General features: G+C 34.0%; 2 protein-coding genes and 1 long non-coding RNA gene across 3 annotated transcripts; 2 read left to right on the forward strand and 1 right to left on the reverse strand.

Annotated features, from left to right (window-relative positions):
* Positions 1-3,671: 3,671 nt before the first annotated feature.
* On the reverse strand, positions 3,672-4,553 carry LOC125578485. The gene is made up of 2 exons (XR_007316583.1): positions 4,056-4,553; positions 3,672-3,974 (listed from the first exon to the last, which is right to left on the reverse strand). It is a non-coding gene; the product is annotated as an uncharacterized LOC125578485 (long non-coding RNA).
* A 7,719-nt stretch (positions 4,554-12,272) lies between these two features.
* LOC106375983 (putative glucose-6-phosphate 1-epimerase) lies at positions 12,273-15,101 on the forward strand. Its single transcript, XM_013816015.3, has 8 exons — positions 12,273-12,511; positions 12,718-13,043; positions 13,590-13,664; positions 13,753-13,809; positions 13,894-14,060; positions 14,140-14,274; positions 14,372-14,574; positions 14,656-15,101. Exons 2-8 carry the CDS (start codon positions 12,936-12,938, stop codon positions 14,823-14,825), a joined length of 915 nt encoding a protein of 304 aa, XP_013671469.2. The 5' UTR covers positions 12,273-12,511; positions 12,718-12,935; the 3' UTR covers positions 14,826-15,101.
* Positions 15,102-15,839: 738 nt separating this feature from the next.
* On the forward strand, positions 15,840-18,975 carry LOC106375984 (probable inactive receptor kinase At4g23740). The gene is made up of 4 exons (XM_013816016.3): positions 15,840-16,028; positions 16,432-17,730; positions 18,076-18,426; positions 18,498-18,975. Exons 2-4 carry the CDS (start codon positions 16,488-16,490, stop codon positions 18,788-18,790), a joined length of 1,887 nt encoding a protein of 628 aa, XP_013671470.2. The 5' UTR covers positions 15,840-16,028; positions 16,432-16,487; the 3' UTR covers positions 18,791-18,975.
* Positions 18,976-21,059: the final 2,084 nt, after the last annotated feature.

Consider the following 21,059-nt stretch of genomic DNA (forward strand, 5'->3'; position numbering starts at 1 on the left):
TAACCATCTCCATTGTACTTCAAGGATGTAGTAGCAGGCAATGCGAAGCCACCATTAAGAACTTCATTCACGTGACAAACTTGACCTCAAATCAAATTTATTTGACCCGACCTGTATACTAGACAACACGCGATTTGATGAATTTTGAATGATAGTACTCTAAAGCAATATGGGAATATCATCGTATCAGTATCTCGGTGGAGAGCCAAAAGTGAATATATATTACTTGCAAGAACCTGCTAGCTTCGGTTTTGTATCACACAATTTTAACAAATAAAATATTTAGTCTAATCAAACTTTTTTCTCACCTGTCCATCGGCACATCTAATCCAATGCCACTATTTTCTTCTCCTTCCATCATTTCTCATAGTACGATTTTCTTGTTTTTCTTCAGTTTTACCATATAAAGTATGATTGGCAATCTACGAACGTGGTTAGAAACCAACCGTTCATTCTGTTCCCAATTGGTTGGCTTGAATAACCTGGTGGAATGGGTTAAAAACAACCGTGGAATGTAATTTATAACTCTCTTTTTTCGCAACTGATCAACTTTTTGTTGTTTAAAAGATTATCAATATAAAATGGCGATAGATATCTAGATAACAACAGTTTTACAATCGTATCTAGCATATAAATTATGCTAGTGTTGCCAGATGCGTGACAATTATGTCAACAATTAAACAAAATATATAAAAAACTCCAATAAAGATTTCAAGTTGTCTATTTTCTATATGTATTCCCTCATATAAAAACTAGTGGCATAATTTTATTTTTAAAATTATATTTATATAAAAAGGCAAAAAAAATTTTATCAAACTTAAAATTTGTATTTTCTTTGCCCAAGTTTTGTTTAAAACATAGAAAAAATCAAGCATTATCATGTTTCTCGTTTTTATTATTAGTTTATAACTTTATATCATTTTTATTTAAGATAATAACAAAAACTTTTTACTGTACTACTGTTCAAACCTAGTGAAATTAGGTTATAAATAGTGATCAAGGAATCAAGAAGAATAATGCATACTTTAATATTTCTAACTTTTTTACCATACATAAAAAATAGTTTTTCTTTTCCATTTTTCCTTATTTTCTATTTTAAAGAAATATAAAACAAATTTATTTTTCCCTAAATATGATAATGAATAATAATTTCTCCTCATTCTTATAATTTTATTTCTGTCTTTTTTTCTATTTGGTCCCAATGTTCATGTGAGTCACTACGAGCAAAACATGTGCATTTAGTACATATATATGTAGATTAGTTGATGCATAAACGGTCTTGAGATTATAAGAACATGTGTAACGGTGAGCTTTTGCACCAGCACTCAATAATTTAAAAATATTAAAGATTTTTAAAAAAAAAAAAAAAAAAGAGGAAAAATCTGGAGAGAAGAAAAACAGTGGCTCTCTGTGAAGAGTTTTCTTGTTATGCCGAGTAGTTCTCTACTTGTCTTTTAAGTGGTGGATTATTTTAAAAAAATAAAATAAAATAAAATAAAAATGATTTGACCCGATACTATACTATAAACAGTTCAGTAAATATATTTTAAAAAGTTTTTTTATATATTTAGGAATATCTTTCTACTCAGTTTTTTTTAAACAAAATTAGAGCCAATGTTTCGCTTGGCTATGCATTGGACAAACCCTCGATGTACCAACCGAGTGGTTTGAGGTGTGGAACGAGTAGTTTTCCAGTTGGATAGTAAGTGTATAACTTGATCTTCACAGTCAGCAACGTTAAATATGCGCTGATACTCATATATATAAAGGTAATTAGAAAGAGTGTCAAAAGGATTCCAACGCCTTTATTAGACATATAGGGTTGTCTCATGATATGACTCTGTGCTTCTACAGCTGTCTTCGTAATTTATCTTCTGCAATTTTATATGCCTGAATTTTCTTTTCTTTTTTTGTTCAAATGCCTGAATTTTATATGCCTGAATTTTCTATCTTTCCAATATGTTATAATTGATATAAAACGGAAGTGGGAAACAAACTGCAGAGATTCCATGGGTCTCTTGTTGCTTGCTTCAGTCCTCTTGTAGTCTTTTCTTCATCGTATCAGTACCGTTCAGAGTAAGAAAAAAATATCCGAAGAAACAAAGACTTTTATTGATATAATTGTTTATTTATCAATGTTGATTTGTAATATGTTAACAAAAAGAATATTGACTTGTGAAGTTTCCACCCGATCATTTTTCATTCGCGATATCAAAGATGACTTATTCTTAGGTCCACCCCCTAGGGTGAACCTCTAGGTTCACAAACCAATAGGATTGTTTTATTTTATATTCGATATCTTTTAAAAAAGAAAACAAAATATTGTCAAATTATATTATGTTTTTAAAACAAGGTAAAAAAAAATAGTAATAATTACAAAAAAATATATTTTACGTCGTCAGCATAACATTAAACCCTAAACTCTAAATTCTAATCCCTGAACCCTTAATCCTAAACTCTAAACCCTTGGATAAACCCTAAACTCTAGGATAAACCCTAAACTCTAGGATAAATCCTAAACTCTAGGATAAATCTTAAACTCTAAATCAAAATCACTATACACTAAAACATTCAAGCGTTTAGGGTTTAGGGTTTTAGTGTTTTTTATTTAGAGTTTAGGATTTATCCAAGGATTTAGGCTTTACCCAAGGGTTTAGGATTTACCCAAGGGTTTAGGGTTTAGGATTTAGGGTTTAGGGATTAGGATTTAGGGTTTAGTGTTTTGTTGAGAACATTACAAATATATATTTTTTAATTCTTTTTTCTGTAACTAATATTTTTTTATTTTAAAAACATAATATAATTTGAGAATATTTTGTTTCCTTTTTTAAAAGATATCAAATTTGAAATAATGAAATCCTATTGGTTGGTGAACCTATAGGTTCACCCTAGGGGGTGAACCCAAGAATGAATCATCAAAGATTTATTGGGTTTTATGTTATTTTTTTGTCTTGAGGAATTATATTTAAAATTAACAAAGTAATTAATTATATTTAAAATTAATAAAAAGTAATTAATTTTATTGGGTGATAAAATATTGGTGTAACTTGTATACTACGATATCTCCAACCATTAACTCTATTTTAGTGTCAAAACCATATTATTTTAGTGTAATTTCAACACTAAAACCAATGTCTTCTTCAACCATAACACTAAATTTTATACAAATTATTTTATAATATTATATGTATTAAGTTTTTGATTTATCATTTATTTAATTGAATGTTTTAGTAATAAAATAACACTACAAAAAAAGATAGTTTTAAATCATTTATTTTAAATATTTGCATTATTTATAAATGATGTAAAAAAATTTATATCACTTAAATAAATGACTCTGAAAGTGTTGATGCAAATAATTTACATCAATTCATTAACAATCGATGTAAAAATATAAATTAGTAGCATCATTTATGATAAGTGATATCATTATATATCAATTGCAAAAAATGATTTTAACAACTACATCAGCTTTCATAAATGATGTTAGTATTGACATCAATTAAAATAACTTATTAGAATTATTTATATTATTTATTAATAATTGAATTTAAATTAATATCAAAATTTAAATTTTATTTCGTAATTATATAATTGATATTTGTTAATTAAGAATATTATTATCATTTGTACATAAATAACTTTTTGCAATATATAAATTGAAAAAAATATTTTCCATTAACATTTTTTATTTTATATTGAACATATAACTAACTAACAACAAAAAATGTACATGCCTAAAATTAAAGGAAACACAATGATGAATTTAAAAGAGAAAATAATTGCAATAGTCAAACACAATTTTACACTAAAGTTAAAATGTAGAGATCCTTCGGTTCTTCTTTATTTCTTCTTGTTCATTGTAAAATTCTCCACCGATTGATTCCTTGAGACTTCTAGGCTTCTTCCACTTTGAATCATCTCCTTATATATTTTTAGATGCTCTTGAGTCTTGACCCTAGTAACAAAGAACACTTAAACCATAGACAAATTTTCTATAAAAAAACCCTTCCAATCTTCTAAAAGAATGAGAACCAAGAGAAAAAGAAAAGTACCTCTGAAAGATTTCAATCAGATTCCACTGGTTAGAAAAATCCAGTTTCCTTTGAAGTTCTTCTGATTAGAAAAATCCAGTTTCCTTTGAAGTTCTTCATAAGAAAAAACAAATACACATACTTTTGATAGAAAGTTTAAGAAACTGAAAGAAAAAAAAGATGAAGATGAAAACTTTGAGAGAAAAGAGAGTTTGTTGAGGTTAAAGCTACAAAATATCATACTTTTCTTTCTTAAGTAGATGCTACCTTTTAATTAATTCGTTAACGTTTTATTTGGGATTGTAGTAGTGGTTCCCTTTTTGTAGGGATTGTAACTAATCACTTAAAGAATTTTACTATATAAAATAATATATATATATATTAATGACTTGTTAAACTGTTTTACCGACATAAGCTAATTTTTTGTTGACTTATTCTAGTTTCACCAACCAATAGGATTGTGTCATTTTAGATTCAGTATCTTTTAAAAAAGGAAACAAAATATTATCGAATTATATTATATTTTTAAAATAAAAATTATATTAATCACAAAAAGAAGATTTTTTAATCGCAAAAAAAAAAGAATTTGTTTTTCAAAAATATTTTTAACGCTGCCAACAAATATTAAATCCTAAACCCTAAACCTTTAGGTAAACCCTAAACTATTGAATAAATCATAAATCTTAAAGTTTAAAATTTAATCCAAGGGTATAGGGTTTACCCAAGTATTTAAGGTTTATCCAAGGGTTTAGGGTTTAGGATTAGGATTTAGGGTTTAGTGTTTTGTTGATTGTGTTAAAAATATATTTTTTTAAAATTCAAGAATTTAAAATTATCAAAGAGTTTAGGGTTTACCAAAGGGTTTAGGGTTTAGATTTAGAGTTTATTGTTTTGTTTATGGTATTAATTTTTTTAAAAAAACTTTTTTTTGCAACTACTATTATTTTTATTTATTTATACATTTTTTTATTTTGAAAAACGTAATATACTTTGATAATATTTTGTTTCTTTTTTTTTAAGGATATCGGATTTAAAATAACTAAATCTTATTGGTTGGTGAACCCTAAGGGGTGAACCCAAGAATAACTCTTTTTTGTTAGCATCAGGTTTTATTGATATAAAGTATAAATCATTTTAATAAGTGATGTTAACCAACAGAAATAAATGTATCAGTTGTTGAATTGATATAAATCTATATAACAATATCAGTTGTGTTAAAATGATGCAAATTCATGTAAATTATATCATTTTGTTGAATTGATGTTAATTTAATTAATAAAAACATCAATTGTTCTAACTGATTTAAATATTTTATATATTTGTATCATTTCTAAATAAGTAATTTAAAATCATATCATTTATTTTTGTGATGCAATTTAAATGATACAATTCAATGATTTTTTTGTAGTGTAAGTGAATAGTGTTTTAGTGAAATGAATAGTGTTTTAGTGTGGTGAATAGTATCACACAAAATTTGGTGTCAAATTTTAGTGTTACATTAAAATAGTGTGATTTTTGCAGTTACATTGAAAATGATTTGGTGCAAAAATCACACTAAAATAGTGTTTTACAGTTCTATTGGAGATGACCTGAGCTTTAAATATGACAATATCTTAGCTAGGGTTTTCCTAACGTTAGCATTTTTCTTTTTCCTAACGTTAGCATTTTTCTTGTTTTTAAGTTTTAACACGATTGTGATCTACCCCGCACCGCGTGTACTCGTATGTTCACACTAACTTAACTGCGTAACTCTAAACAACAGGTCTTCTTCACAAAGCTCACGTAATGCTACTAGAAACTCACAAATTTTCTCGTGAACTACAGTTTTGTGATCGCCGTTAGCGAGATCTTTAGTGGCAGCTACCGCATCGACATGCAAAAACTCAATGATTTACCAGCACTAGTTCTGAATTTAAAGTTTCTCATGAAGAACTAGTGCGTTTATTTTGCGACAATAAGGCTGCTCTATACATGAACATATTAGGATTCGATTGTCATGTAATATTGATGCAGTGCACTTCAAACTTTTTTCTTCGTCAATCTTTCCAACTTCACAACAAACATAAAGACTTTGTGTTTGTCTCTATGTAACGATGTGCTTCTATAATTTATAAATGAACCCAAAGTGTCAATATATATATATAATAAATATAACAATGGTTACAATACGAAATCGGCATAGCATACGCGCGAAAGAGGTGGAACATAACACATGGGATCTATATATTATATATACTATGATCAAATGCGTTAAGCCAAAAGTGTCTTTGTTGCGGCAACCATATTTGAACAACCATATCTGAACAAAATCACTATTTACATCCTAAAAGAAAAAGAAAAGGTGAAATGGTATTTCAGTTTCGGTATAGAACGTGAATTCCTTTTTGTTGCGGTGAAATGGAAACACAAACTCATGGCTAAGCAGACAATCTCTCTTTTACCTGTTTCATTTGTTATTTTATTCCAAAAGAGTGAATCCTCAGTTTTTTTTTCCATCACTTGATATGACCATTGGGTAACTCTTTTAAAAATCTGGAAGATGGGATATAAAGATTACGTGAACATTGTTGTTACAACAAGAGAAGGGATGACCAATCAAAACACTCCAGCCTAAGAACATACGAAGCTTAGGAATAAATACTTTCAGACACAAAAAGGTCCCTCAACCAAGAAGGGATTCCGGAGGCAACCTATTAACTCATACTTTAATTTTTCACTCATCCATATTCACATTTATACTTCTTTTTTTTGTTCAAAAAAAAAAAAATACTTCTTTTTTTTGTCAAGATTCATATTTACGAACTTTTTTTTTTATCAACATATTTACGAACTTAAAAACCTAAAATTTACTCTCAGAACTACAACACCAAAAGAACCTGAAATGATCCTATTTATCTTTATTATGAACAAAAAAAAAATTTCTTAAGGAATAATAAAATCCAATAGTTTTTATGAATTCCTATGAATGATAATCTTCAGTGTAATATATAGAATCTGCAAGACATAGTGAAATAAATACAATTTCATACAGCCACGAGATCGTTTGGTTGTCTGGAATGATATTAGTCAAATTAAAGATTTAGTTTACTTTTTATAAAATTTTCTCCAAATGATATTTATTGTATTTCAGGTTTGGAGTAAAAGAATTTGAGATGTTGTAAGTTATCAATTTTGGAAAAGACTCTTTTTTTCCATTTACAGCATATAAATGAAAAATCAGAATCAAATGGAAGTTTCGGCCTATTCAGACCCATCATTGTATAATAGGCCCTTTTCTATAAGGGTTAGTTTAAGCTCAATTTTTGTCTCTTGTAAGCTCATTGTCTTGTATTTTTTTCTACGGCAATTGAAAACTTAAGTTTATTGTTACTGTGTTCGATCAGCTTATATAATCACACTGCAGTGAGTAAACAAAAATCCAATCTATGTTGATAACTATTTTGTCCAACAACTTCCCCCAATATGTGTTGAAAATCTTGATTTTCTATAAAACATACGTATTTATGTACTGTATGGGGATGGCGTAATATATAATTCATGCATGATTATTTACTTATGGCCCTACTACATTGGCGGATGAATCCACCATCTGCCATTCTGCCTACACATCATTGTCATTCATGGTCGTCATGTCGCAGAAAGAGAGAGTTCTAGCGAGACATTGTTGTCGTGGTGAAGAGTAGTAGGGCGTTCAACTTTCAAGATGTTTGGAGTGATACAAGAGACGGCACACAGTTTTCTGATATAACTGGGAGAAAAAGCAATAGAGAACGACTTAGTTTTGGGCCACATCAACAGAAAATAACAACCTAAAGGGCCAAACGACAATCACTTGTAAAAGCGTGTTGGGCAAAATCAACCACCGATATAAGAGTTTAAAACTTTTCCCACAAATTATACTCCAGTGAATGAAAACGATCTGAAACTCTTCTTTTTTACAATCCAACGAATTAAACGATTACAAGTTTACAACCAAATAAACTCGACGGCAAAAGAAAACCCTTCCAAATACGAAACGAAAGATAGAAATGTTAAATAGGTTAAAAACCCTTAGAAATGTTTCATTTGAAATCCTAAAACTAATTTATTAAAATGCAACGCTAATGGCTCTTAGTATACGGAAAGGGAGGACCATGGTGTCAGTTGGATCCTTTGGAATCACTAAGCATGTGTCAAATGAGTTGGAGTTCGTGTCATACCTATATCAAACTCAATTTTATGTACACTAGCATAATCTGATCAACAGGCAATATAGGTGCTCGCAATATGGGGGTCATCAAGTATCTTCTTTGACTTTGAACCAAAAGATTCAATCCAATGTATCTCTAACCCTAGTCTCATAACATGGCTTGCACTCAACCATGTCACCAAGATATTGATCAAATTGGATTGAAATTTCACTCCAGAAAGGAAACATAACAGATAAATTTCCAAAACAAAAACTTCTTTCTTTCTTCACTTATTTTTACCTTTTAATGTTGGATTTTCGACAACATCCAGAAAAGATCAGTTATAAGCAGGATAAGTGGCTCAACAAGTCTCTAACGTGTCAAATCACCCTTACTCGCTGAAGCGGAAGCTGTGACAGCGGCTAAACAATCTGTTTTTACTAATGTCTAGTTTCGATCCGACTTTGAGGAGCTATGAGGAGCTCATTATAGCTATGAATTTGAAGACTTATCCGGTAAAGCTCTTTGGGGTTTTTATGGAGATCGAGTTTTTTTTTTTTGTCCATAGAAAGCTTAACATTATAGCTGATTCTCTTTCTAGATCTGCTATGTGCGTTGTTACTATTTGTATGCACTAAACTCAGATTGCTAATAAAGTTTCGGTTGTGAGAAAACATAATATTTAGAGACACTTGGATGGGCTGAAAAGCCGAGTTATATATTTTTAAGTTAATGAAATTATGTAACAAAAAAGAAAATGAAAAGAAAAAATCAATTTTATTCGTCCACATAAATCAGACGATAAGGTGGTCATTTTCAGAATATTATTATACGCATGTCTGATGTCGCTGTGTCTTTTCCTTTTCAGTATTTCAGAAAATTATAGAGGAGTCGAGGGACGCATAATTACAAATGAATTATCAGCAAAAACCATCTTATTCAATCGTTTTCTAATCATAAAATGCAACTTCAACGTGAAACAAACCAATTTAGATTATTAACCAAGTTAGATTATCTGAGTGCTTATCTACGGCGTCCTTCTCGGTTTCGGTAAATGGTGTCACGGGTGGGTACTTTCAAAGCACTAAAGGAATCAGACAGGGCGATCCGCTCTCGCCGTATCTCTTTGTTCTGGTCATGGAGGGTCTATCTCGGCTGCTGTTGTCGAGATACGAAGCGGGCATTATAGGCTATCATCCCAGAACGGAGCATCTCAAGATCTCACACCTAATGTTCGCTGACGATGTGATGGTCTTTTTCGACGGAACGAGTAACAGCTTACATGGTATTACCGAATGCCTTGATGATTTCGCTTCCTGGTCTGGGCTACACATGAACAATACCAAGACCGAACTTTTCACGGCAGGGTTGGACCAACCTGAATCCGCGGCAATAGCTAGCTACGGATTCACTTATGGTCAATTCCCTATCAGATATCTCGGACTCCCGCTCATGAGCAGAAAGCTGAAAATTTCTGAGTACTCTCCTTTGATGATCAAGATCTCCTCCCGGTTACAGTCTTGGTCGGCAAAACTCTTGTCTTTTGCTGGGCGTTTGCAGCTTCTCAGGACCGTCATCTTCGGCATTGTCACTTTCTGGATCTCAGCTTTCATTCTCCCTAAAGGTTGCATAAAGAGTATCGAAGCCCTCTGTTCCAGATTCCTTTGGTCAGGAAATATAGACAAGAGAGGGCTGGCTAAAATTGCCTGGCGAACGGTTTGTTTGCCTAAAGAGGAAGGAGGTCTTGGCCTTAGGAGTCTCTTAGTCTGGAACCAGGTCCTGTGCCTCAAGTTTATCTGGTTATTATTATCGTCAACTTCATCGCTTTGGGCGGATTGGCACAGGAGCATACATTTGAATAATAAATCTCTTTGGTCCGTAGAAGCTTCTGCAACTGACTCCTGGGCCTGGAGGAAGCTCCTGGACCTCAGACCGCTGGCGCTTCAGTTTTGTAAAACTAGGCTCGGAAATGGGAAGTCCGCAAGTTTCTGGTTTGACGCTTGGTCTCCTCTGGGACAGCTGATCGAACATATAGGCCTGACTGGTCCACGAGCGCTGAGAGTAAGAAAGAATTCGGTGGTGGCGGATGCGATAAATGGTTCCACTTGGCGTCTCCCCCACCCTAGATCTCAAAAGGAAGTTGAACTTCATACCTATCTCACTACTGTTAACTTGCCTTTATCTATGAATGTGAATGATGAGTATGAATGGATTGCTGGTGATTCTCCTTTGCGTGTTTTCAGGTCCGCCACCACTTGGGAGGTGCTGAGACCGCGTGAGGATGTCAAGGACTGGGCGGACGTGATCTGGTTCAAAGGATGCATCCCGAAACACGCGTTCACTATGTGGGTTGCCAATTACGATAGGCTGCCAACGAGGTCTAGACTGGCGGCTTGGGGAATCCCTATCTCGCCTCTATGTCCGCTGTGCTCTGTTTTTGATGAAACTCGTGACCATCTCATGCTATCCTGTGACTTCAGCAGGGAAGTCTGGCGAGAGGTCCTCCATAGATGTCAACCTCCGGCTGCAATGTTTACAACCTGGGCTGAACTCCTCTCTTGGATCCGATCTGCACAATCAAAGAAGCTAACACTTCTGAGGAAATTGGCAGTGCAGACTGTCATTTTTCATCTGTGGAAGCAAAGGAACAATTTGGTGCATAATCAGTCAAGTATACCGACTTCTAAAGTGTTCTACGGTATTGACAAAGAGCTAAGAAACATCATTTCTGCGAGGAGAGTTCGAAAGAGCTACAGGGCCCTCATGGTGATGTGGTTGAGATAGTTTCTAGTAGGGTTTAATTTTCAGTGCTCCATCTTGTTTTTTGTTATTTTTTGCCAAGATGGTTCAAAACCTAAGATCATCTCTTGTAGAATCTTTTATTCATCTATATGATATTTACAGTTTAGCAAAAAAAAATATATCTAAGGGAAGTTTCTGACTATATGCTGTACAAATGATATTTACATTCTCGGGTTATTGGGTGAACCTCTTTTCAAGACAACTAGAGAAACTAATGATTACAAAACATAATACGAAGAGGACGACCAACGAGTTCGCATAGCGACGTACTTGGCGCATTAAAGATATCAGAGGTCGGCATAACAAGACAAGAACAACTTGATATAATACTTTAATTTGCACGTTTCAGTATAAACTTAGAAGGAAAGAAGGTAGATCAGTTTTAGTTATGTAAATGTAGGTGCAATCGTATCTGGACTGTGAATGAATAGTTTGACACGATTCTATTCACAATACAAAGATATATCTTCAGATTGAAATCTTTAATGAGATGAACATGAAGATAGAACTGATGAGGAGAAGTAAAAAATTAATTCAAAACGAGTCGTTTATAATCGTGTATTTGTTCAAAGGTTTATAGTATTTGTATAATTCATGGTGTTGGTCATTTTTTTTGGACAAATCATGGTCGTGGTCTATTTTGGATCATTTGGCTTGTGCGGACTTCTTCGTTTGGTTATTTTATATGCCGAGCCACCTTTCGTTTAATGATTGTTTTTAATATGTGCTAGTATGCATGTAATTTATCTGCTGAAATGGTCGAAAAGCTTTAAAGAAACAGTTGACATATTTATCAAGTAAACTAAGACTGCGACGAAGTTTAAAGTGAAATTATAAACTAATTAACGAAACATTCAACTCCCTCCAAAAAATGAACAGGTAGTTAATTCCGTTAATCATGGTCGCATGTCAAGATCCACCCATCCCCACACCTCTCATCACAACCAGCTGTCCTCCCATCATCTTCTCCTTTTTTTGTATTATTATTAAAGAAACAAATATTTGCCTGTTTTAAATCTGTTTTGGAACTGGAAAAATGTATATGTTAAGGTTTAATTGTTTCAAACGCAAGTTTTACATGTGACACTTCATGACGTTTCATCGAGTTTCTTTTTAAAATAAAAACATCATTGAGTTTCAGAAAGTTGATTGATATATGTAAAATGACCAAATAAACAATTTAAATACATGATCAATATCAGAATTGCGCTAGAATACGTAACATAATATAATTAAAAATCGTCAATTATATACAGAAAATATAATTCTAGTGAAGAATTATTCAGTGATTGATGAATGCGCCCTTTAAAAAGAAAAAAAAAACATTTTTAAAATACAATTTGCAGGGGCTTTTGAATCTGTGCAACTTTTCAACATATTGCCCAATTATTCTGACTTCTCTCTCTCTTTTAAATATCTCCATCTTTTATTCTCATTCTGAATAATTCATATTCTTGCTCCGGTTCGAAAATTTGTATCTTTTGATTTCTGAGTTCTTGATTTTCGGTACGTAATTTTCTCCGGTTTGCTTAATTAGGCTTCTCACTCGTTAATCATTTCCACGGGAAGTCGTGTGTATTAATTTTTTTTTGAACTTTTTGGAGTGATTTTCAAAGGATCTTTGCGTTTTGCAATATCAACCTCACGTCTTTGTTTGTTTGTTTGCACATAAGATTAATTTGTTTTGGTGTGTGTGTGTGTGTGTGTTGCAGCTTTATCGGTGTAAGAAAAGGACATAGCAGTTGAAGTGTTGGTTGGGTGTTTGGTTCTCGATCTCACGAGATAACTTAGGTTTTCTTGTTGCTCCCCACAAGAAAGTTTTCTTCTTGTGACTTCTTCGCCTAACTTTCTCCCTCGATTTAAGAAAGCATAGGGGGGGAAGACCAAAAAATAAACAAAACATCAAAGTCTTTCTCTCTTTTGTTAAACAATGGAAGCATCTAGTGATGACGAGAAGAGACCTATGGTTGACTTGGTCAAGGATAAAAATGGAACCGATCAGGTTCTTCTCCAGAATCCTAAAGGCGCTTCTGTAAAGGTGATTCTTCTTCTTTCTTTCATTTGTTTCTCCGATGTTGTACAAGAAAGTACTATCCCTCTTTTCGATGCAAGATTCTGAATTTTATTTTTTTTATCCTCGGAATAAGTAGAGGATAAGATGTTGACTTTTAAATAAGATTGCCCACCAACTCTGTTCGAATGTTTTTTTCTCTCTGCCTAAAAACTCCTTTAGGTATTAGACAGGTAATCTAAGATTAATTCTCAATATTGTGTTCTGTCTTTTGTACATTTGAATTGAACTGGTCCAAAGTTTTGGTTTTTTGGGAGAAATCTATGTATTTAGGTTCTTAGGGATCAGAGATGTGTTAAACTGTTCTGTTTCTACTTTGTGATTTGGGTTCTGAATCTTGAAGGTTGAATATTTATAAATAGCTCCAATCTCTCTTGACGAAAAAAAACTGATAGATTTAGATCTAGTCTTATATTTATAATGTGATTCCTGCATCACACCCACCACACTTTCTCCTTTTTATTATCGAGCTGACAGTTTTGTTTTTATACTCCGGATGATGTCTTTGTTCAGATTAGTTTACATGGAGGACAAGTTCTTTCTTGGAAGACTGAGAGAGGTGATGAATTGTTATTCACCAGTGCCAAGGTACAAAACTATTTTCGGCTTTTTCCAACATTTAAGCAACTTTTTTTTTTACAATATTTAGTGAACATAATGCGATATATTGTTTCAGGCTAACTCTAAGCCTCCCCATCCGGTACGAGGAGGAATCCCTATATGCTTTCCTCAGGTACATTTGACTAAAAAAAAGTCTAATATATTTTTAATAGACATGAATAAGTTTGATCACCTTTCTTGAATCTGTTTTTTTCAGTTTGGAACTCGAGGATCACTTGAGCAACACGGGTTTGCAAGAAACAAGATGTGGCTTGTGGAAAATGATCCACCTGCTTTACCGTCCTTCGACTCAACCGGCAAAGCCTATGTTGATTTGGTACTTAAGTCCTCTGATGAAGACACAACAAGGATCTGGCCTCACTGGTATTCTAATTGTGATTACTTCACTAATCTTTTTTCCTTATTTCAGATTTCTTAATAATTGTTATTCCTCTTGTTACAGCTTTGAGTTTCACCTGAGAGTTTCACTGGGACTAGATGGGAACCTAACTCTGATATCACGAGTCAGAAACATCAACTCAAAGCCTTTTAGCTTTTCCATTGCTTACCACACTTACTTCTCCATCTCCGATATCAGGTTTCAACACCAAGTTTCTTTAGCCTTTTTCTTGTCTCTACGAAGTTCACACTTAACTCAATGCTTTCTTTCTTTCCTTTTTTGGTTATTTTATCAGTGAAGTAAGAGTTGAAGGACTTGAAACTCTAGACTATCTTGATAACATGCTTGATAAAGAGCGGTTTACTGAGCAAGGCGATGCGTTAACCTTTGAGTCCGAGATCGATAGAGTGTACTTGAACTCTAAAGACGTGGTTGCTGTGTTTGACCATGAGAGAAAACGTACTTTCCTTATCGAGAAAGAAGGTCTACCTGATGTTGGTAAGATCCTAAAACCTTAACCGTAATTTGAACCGGAATCCGGTTATCTAACAGAATTAGATTCTTGTGGTTTTGTTGCAGTGGTGTGGAATCCATGGGACAAGAAAGCTAAAGCATTGCCGGATTTGGGAGATGAAGAGTATAAACATATGCTTTGTGTTGATGGTGCAGCAATTGAGAAACCAATCACCTTGAAACCGGGTGAAGAATGGACCGGGAAATTAAGTCTCTCACTTGTCCTTTCCACCTGAAAAAACCGGTACCGGTTACCTTCAAACCGATTGATTCTTCTTCTGTCTCTCTTATAATTATATATTTTTCGGTATAGTCTATAGAAGAACATCACAGTGTGTGTGTGATTCTTTGGTATCAAATCCTGAATATTAAAAGGAAACCTGAGATTTGAAAATTGTCACCAGTTTTTTTTTGGCTGTGACAAGATCCTGGTTTTGTGCGAGATTCAACTTGTGTTGTATGAAGATAATTTGTATTTTTGATTATTTAATAAAGCTTTTTCGTTTTAATGATTTACAAGTAGTAACAAAACTAAATTAAAATGTTTCTTTTTAGAGTTAAAGGTTGGAAAAGCATTTTTTAATACTCTCATGAATGCCTCACAGCGTTGGTGAAAGCAAAAGGAATCAACCGTGGCTAAGATGGTGTTAAATCATCACAATAATCATGAAAGATTTGAAATTATTGGCCTATTATGATGCACCATAATAAATTCTATAATTGAGTCGGTCCAATATTTAATACACCGAAGGGAAAGTAATATTTTTTTAATGAAATACTTGATGTCAAAATGAAAGAGAAATATATTAAATGGTAAATGCATTGAAGGCTTGGAACTTCAATATGACAAGTACATAAAAAAAACGTATTTGTATGAGATTCATGTAATTTGGTAAGTTGTTAAATATTGTTTTCTAGTCCAGTCGATTAACATCATTAAATGTTTCCCTCTTAAGCATTTGACCAACTAATCACAAAGTATCTCCTCTCATATGTTTACCGGTTCATAAAATTCAGCCGGTTTTGATAAATAGAAAATACATAACCTATCAATTATATTTGCATGATAAACATTCGAGCAAACTATAACCATGATAATATGGGCTGGCATAATAAAAATTCAAGCAAGGTACACCGACGAAAGCAATGGTCCCCGGTTCGGTATTTAATAACCGGAACGTACCGATTCACAGACTCACCGGTCACCGAATCTGTAACCGATTAAAATATTAAAAAAAAAAGTCGCATCCCTCGTCGTCATCTTTAATTGCCCCTAAAGAAAAAGAAAAAAATAAATTAAATCTGTTGTTGAAATTAAAAAAAAAGTCAGAAGAAGCTCTTAACTTCAGTGCTTGAATGGTACGGTGGTTCTTCGCATCTCATCGTCACTTCGTAACTGATGAGTTGCTAAAGTAGTTCAGATCTGAAAAAAAAGAGAGGTATCAATATCTTTAATTTGTAATACTCCATTAATATATAATCAATCTCTTGATAAAAGTTAGGGTTACACTTTTAAGTTCCCAGAAATTCTAGGGTTCTGGGAATATATTTAAATTAAAGCTTCGAATGTATACAAAAGCAAAAAGGAAAGGACTTTGGTTTCGTAATTTTCGAAGCTTAACACTCTTTTCTCTCATTGTCTCCCACCTTTTCTTTTCTATTTAAAAAAAAAACACATAGAGCTTCAGATTCCCTTTTGCTTTTTGATCCGCAGTCTTCTAGAAATCTGAATTTTTTCTGCTTTTTGTAACCTTTTAATTTAAATTAAAGTGTGGATTAATCTATTTATAGTCTCATCATCTTGTCAAAATTGAGTAAGATTTGTTTTTTTTTTCTCTTCAGCTTCAGACAAAAGACAAAGAAACATCTCGTTTGTGTTCTGTTTTTTAACCACACCAATGGAAGAAGCTTGGAGGGTTATCTTCACTCTGTGTCTACTCATCTACGTCGCAAACGCAGATCCAATCCAAGACAAACGCGCATTACTCGAGTTCCTAACCCTCATGCGTCCCACGCGCTCCCTCAACTGGAACGAGACCACTTCCGTCTGCAACGCATGGACCGGAGTCACCTGCAACAAAGACGGATCTCGCATCACAGCCGTTAGATTGCCTGGAGTTGGACTCAACGGTCAGATCCCTCCCAACACCTTAAGCAGACTCTCTTCCCTCACCGTCCTCAGCCTCAGATCCAACCGCATCTCAGGCCTATTCCCTGGAGACTTCGCCGAGCTGAAAGACTTGGCCTTCCTTTACCTTCAAGACAACGACTTCTCCGGTCAGTTGCCTGAGGATTTCTCTGTCTGGAAGAATCTCACCAGCGTCAACCTCTCTAACAATGACTTCAACGGAACGGTTCCTGATTCTTTGGCGAGTCTTAAGCGTGTGCAGTCGTTGAATCTTGCTAATAATTCTCTTTCCGGCGACATTCCTGATCTGAGCGGTGTGTCTAGTTTGCAGCATATTGATTTGTCTTACAACAATCTCAATGGACCTATACCGAGTTGGCTTCAGAGGTTCCCTACCTCGTCTTATCAAGGCGTTGGTGGATTCTCTCTCGTGCAGCCGCCTCCCGACTTAGCTCATCAGGAGCTTAAACCTCGTCAGAAACCTAAACCTCACTTCTTGGGTCTAACCAAGACTGTGTTCTTGTTGATAGTCATCGCTGTCTCCGTTGTGCTACTAGCGGTTTTAGTCTTTGTGTTAGCTGTTTGTTACTTGAGGATGAAGCTAAGCCAAGGCGATGGGATTGTAACCGACGCCAAGCTGCAGAAGAAAGGTGGTATGTCTCCTGAGAAGTTCGTGTCGAGGATGGAAGACGTGAACAACAGGTTGTCTTTCTTTGAAGGGTGTAACTACTCGTTTGATCTCGAGGATCTTTTGAGAGCTTCTGCGGAGGTTCTTGGTAAAGGCACGTTTGGGACGACGTACAAGGCGGTTCTTGAGGATGCGACCTCTGTCGCTGTGAAGCGGCTCAAGGACGTTGCGGCTGGGAAACGCGATTTCGAGCAGCAGATGGAGATTATTGGAGGGATTAAGCACGAGAATGTTGTGGAGCTTAAGGCTTATTATTACTCTAAGGATGAGAAGCTTATGGTTTATGATTACTTCGGTAATGGGAGTGTGGCTTCTTTGCTTCATGGTACGTTTTCAATTTATGATCTAACAATGTGTCATAGCTACAGTGCAGTGCTTAGACTAAAAAAAAATAGGAATTTTCAAAAAAAAAAAAAAAATTATGCTCTAAATTTTTTAACTTTTAGATTTACTGTTAATTTATAGCTTATAATTTAAAAGAAAACATTAAACATATATATAAAGAGCTATTAATCTTTATAACTATTTCATTACATTGTTAAATATACTGTTAATAGTGGTGGTTGTGTAAACTGCTTCAAATCGCTCCAAGCCTCTCTTAAAACTAAAAGCCGGTTTCCGTTAGCGTTTGCTGTTGGATAAATAAAGAATGAGTATTGCAATCGTGCAGGTAACAGAGGAGAAAACAGAGTTCCACTGGACTGGGAGACAAGAATGAGTATTGCCATTGGTGCAGCTAAAGGGATAGCTCGCATCCACCAAGAGAATAATGGGAAGCTCGTCCATGGCAACATCAAATCTTCAAACATATTCTTGAACTCAGAGCGTAATGGCTGCGTATCTGATCTCGGTTTAACCGCGGTGATGAGCGCCTTGGCTCCACCTATCTCGAGGCAAGCCGGTTATCGTGCGCCTGAAGTAACCGACACAAGGAAGTCATCTCAGCTCTCAGACGTTTACAGCTTCGGCGTCGTACTGCTCGAACTCCTCACCGGAAAGTCTCCCATTCACACTACAGCAGGTAAAGACCATGATACTATTATATACATGTTCGGTTAAGGATGATTTCGGTTTAATGATGGACATTTGCAGGAGATGAGATTATACATTTGGTTCGATGGGTACATTCGGTAGTGAGAGAGGAATGGACTGCAGAGGTGTTCGACGTGGAGCTTTTAAGGTATACGAACATAGAGGAAGAGATGGTTGAGATGTTGCAGATTGCAATGTCGTGTGTTGTCAAAGCACCGGACCAGAGACCTAAGATGTCTGATTTGGTTAGGCTTATTGAGAGTGTCGGAAACCGACAAGCCAGTCTTGGGCCTGAACCTAAGCCCAAGTCCGAAAACGAAGCCTCCGAGACTTCCACGGCGGGTGAAATTTGAATCTATGCAAATTGAAATCGTTGGTTTATAACTTCATTAAGTTTGTATACTCATGTTGATTCTCTTCTCCGGTTAGAACCGGTTATCAAACACATTTCTATTTAGGGGGGCACTCTTTGGTTTTCATGCAAAATAGATTTGAATTTTCAAATAGAAGAAAAATGAATCTTGTATGTTTTCATCAAGCACCTTGTTATTGCATACAAAATTAAAGAGCACATTCTATTAGACAAGGGTGGGGAGCTGGAAGAGAGTGGGCTTAGGATCTGAGTTCATACCCGACGAAGATGATGAGAGGAATGAAGCCGAAGTGATCATCCGATCATCTCGTTTGATATATCGTCAAAGCCTCTAAATCGTAGTATGACATACTGGGCTCTAGAGCCCAAAATAGTGCCCATTGGGTCTACGTGGCTATGGCCTGCGGGTGCAGATTGTGTGAGTTAGAAATATTGGGTTTATTGGTACGGTTTGTTAGAGCCTAGAGTCTAGACTGCTTCTGATTATTGGTAACGATTTAGAATTTTTACCGTAGAGATTTTGATTTTAAATGTTCTGGCTATCAGTCTAAATATTTTTAAAGTATGATTGGTATCAAAAGCTTTACAAACTCATTATTGTAAAACTATGCTGACTTCAGAAGATTGAAACCTACTTAAACCTTTTATAGTGGGCAGTTTTTTTTATCAAAATTTTCACAGTATTTATAATATTTTTAGTGTTATATTTTTCAGTTCAGCAAAAATAGGAAGTTATATTATCGTAACATAACGCACAATAAATTATTGGCTAAGTTTGACTGGTTTCCCCGCTACCACCCACAAATGCAGCTTTTGCGGTTGGTAGCGGTTGACAACGTTTCGAAACAATCATACAAACCGCTACAAATCATTTCTAACCGTTCCGAACCTCTTAAAATCAAAAGCTGGTTCCAGCTAGCGTTTGCAGTTGCGGGCGGTTGCGGGAGGATAATTCTTTTTTTTTTTTTTAAAAACCATATAAATACAAAAACAAAAATATTCAATAAATTTTTTAAAACGGAATTATAAAAATACTAAAATATATCAATTATATTTTAATTAATATTATAAAATTTTGAAATAAAAATATTTTCTATAATTTTAAAAATTTTAAACTATAACTTTCTAAATATAATTTTCATATTTATTATAATATTATGATTTTTGATATTTTTATAATTATATAAAATGTAAATATTGTTAATTTATTATTTAACCGCTGCTGCATTTGGTAGTTAACCAGTCATAAGTATCCCGCAAACGTACCAATTTCTAACCGCAGAACCAGTCGTACAAATCTCTTAAAACCACTAGAATCCGCAACCACCCGCATCCGCAAACGTCCGCAGCCGCAACCGCAACCGCTGCGTTTGAACCAGTCATGCTCTAAATGTATTAGTCAAAGATGTTGCTAGATTTTTGTGATAGAATATTTTATTGATTTATTATCAAAAGAAAATAAATAACAATGATTTTATTTCTTATTTGAATTTGATTAATATTAAAATTTATAAAAATAATATTTGATTATTTTGTTTTTGATTTGAACCAGTAATTAATGATATTCAGTTATGTATATAATGAATTTAAATCTTTAACAAATTAAAATTTAAATAATAATAGTAGGTTATGACCTTTTTTGGTAACAAAAAATTAACTACCTAATTCAAATCAGTTTTCCAATTATTTTTGCTTGTTATTTTTTATTTGCTTGGAAAAAATATTACGCACACGTCTTTAAAGCTTTAAAAAGTGGGTTTAGGAAAATGTGAACAAATTTTTTTTTCAGAGTGGCTTTTGAGACTTTAGAAATTTCTAAAGCCTTCAGCAAGTGATTGGCAAAATTTTGGTTTTAATGGTTTTACATAACCACAAAACTTCTAAAACCTAAGTACCAATCGGACCCTATATGTTGTTCGTTTGCCAACTGCAGCATCGTCCATTTTTTTAAAATAAAATAATGTAGATTCATTGAACCTGAAAACATGGATAAAGATCTGATTACAAACAGACTTACACAAAATTGCACATTTCCAACTATTTCCTATCTAACTTTGCTCGACTCATATGCTCAGTGCGTACCATTAGACCGAATTTAGTATCCTTGAGTATCAACTACAATCCTTTGACAGTAGCCACGAAAATGAGAAATTCACCTCGTTTACTCGATGCCAAAATTTTCCCGTGACATCTCTAGAGTATCTAGTTCTTGATGAGCTCGTTTAAGTTTGTAACCATTAGCATTATTG

Source organism: Brassica napus, chromosome A1 (assembly GCF_020379485.1).
Source record: "Brassica napus cultivar Da-Ae chromosome A1, Da-Ae, whole genome shotgun sequence".
NCBI classification, from domain to species: Eukaryota; Viridiplantae; Streptophyta; class Magnoliopsida; order Brassicales; family Brassicaceae; genus Brassica; species Brassica napus.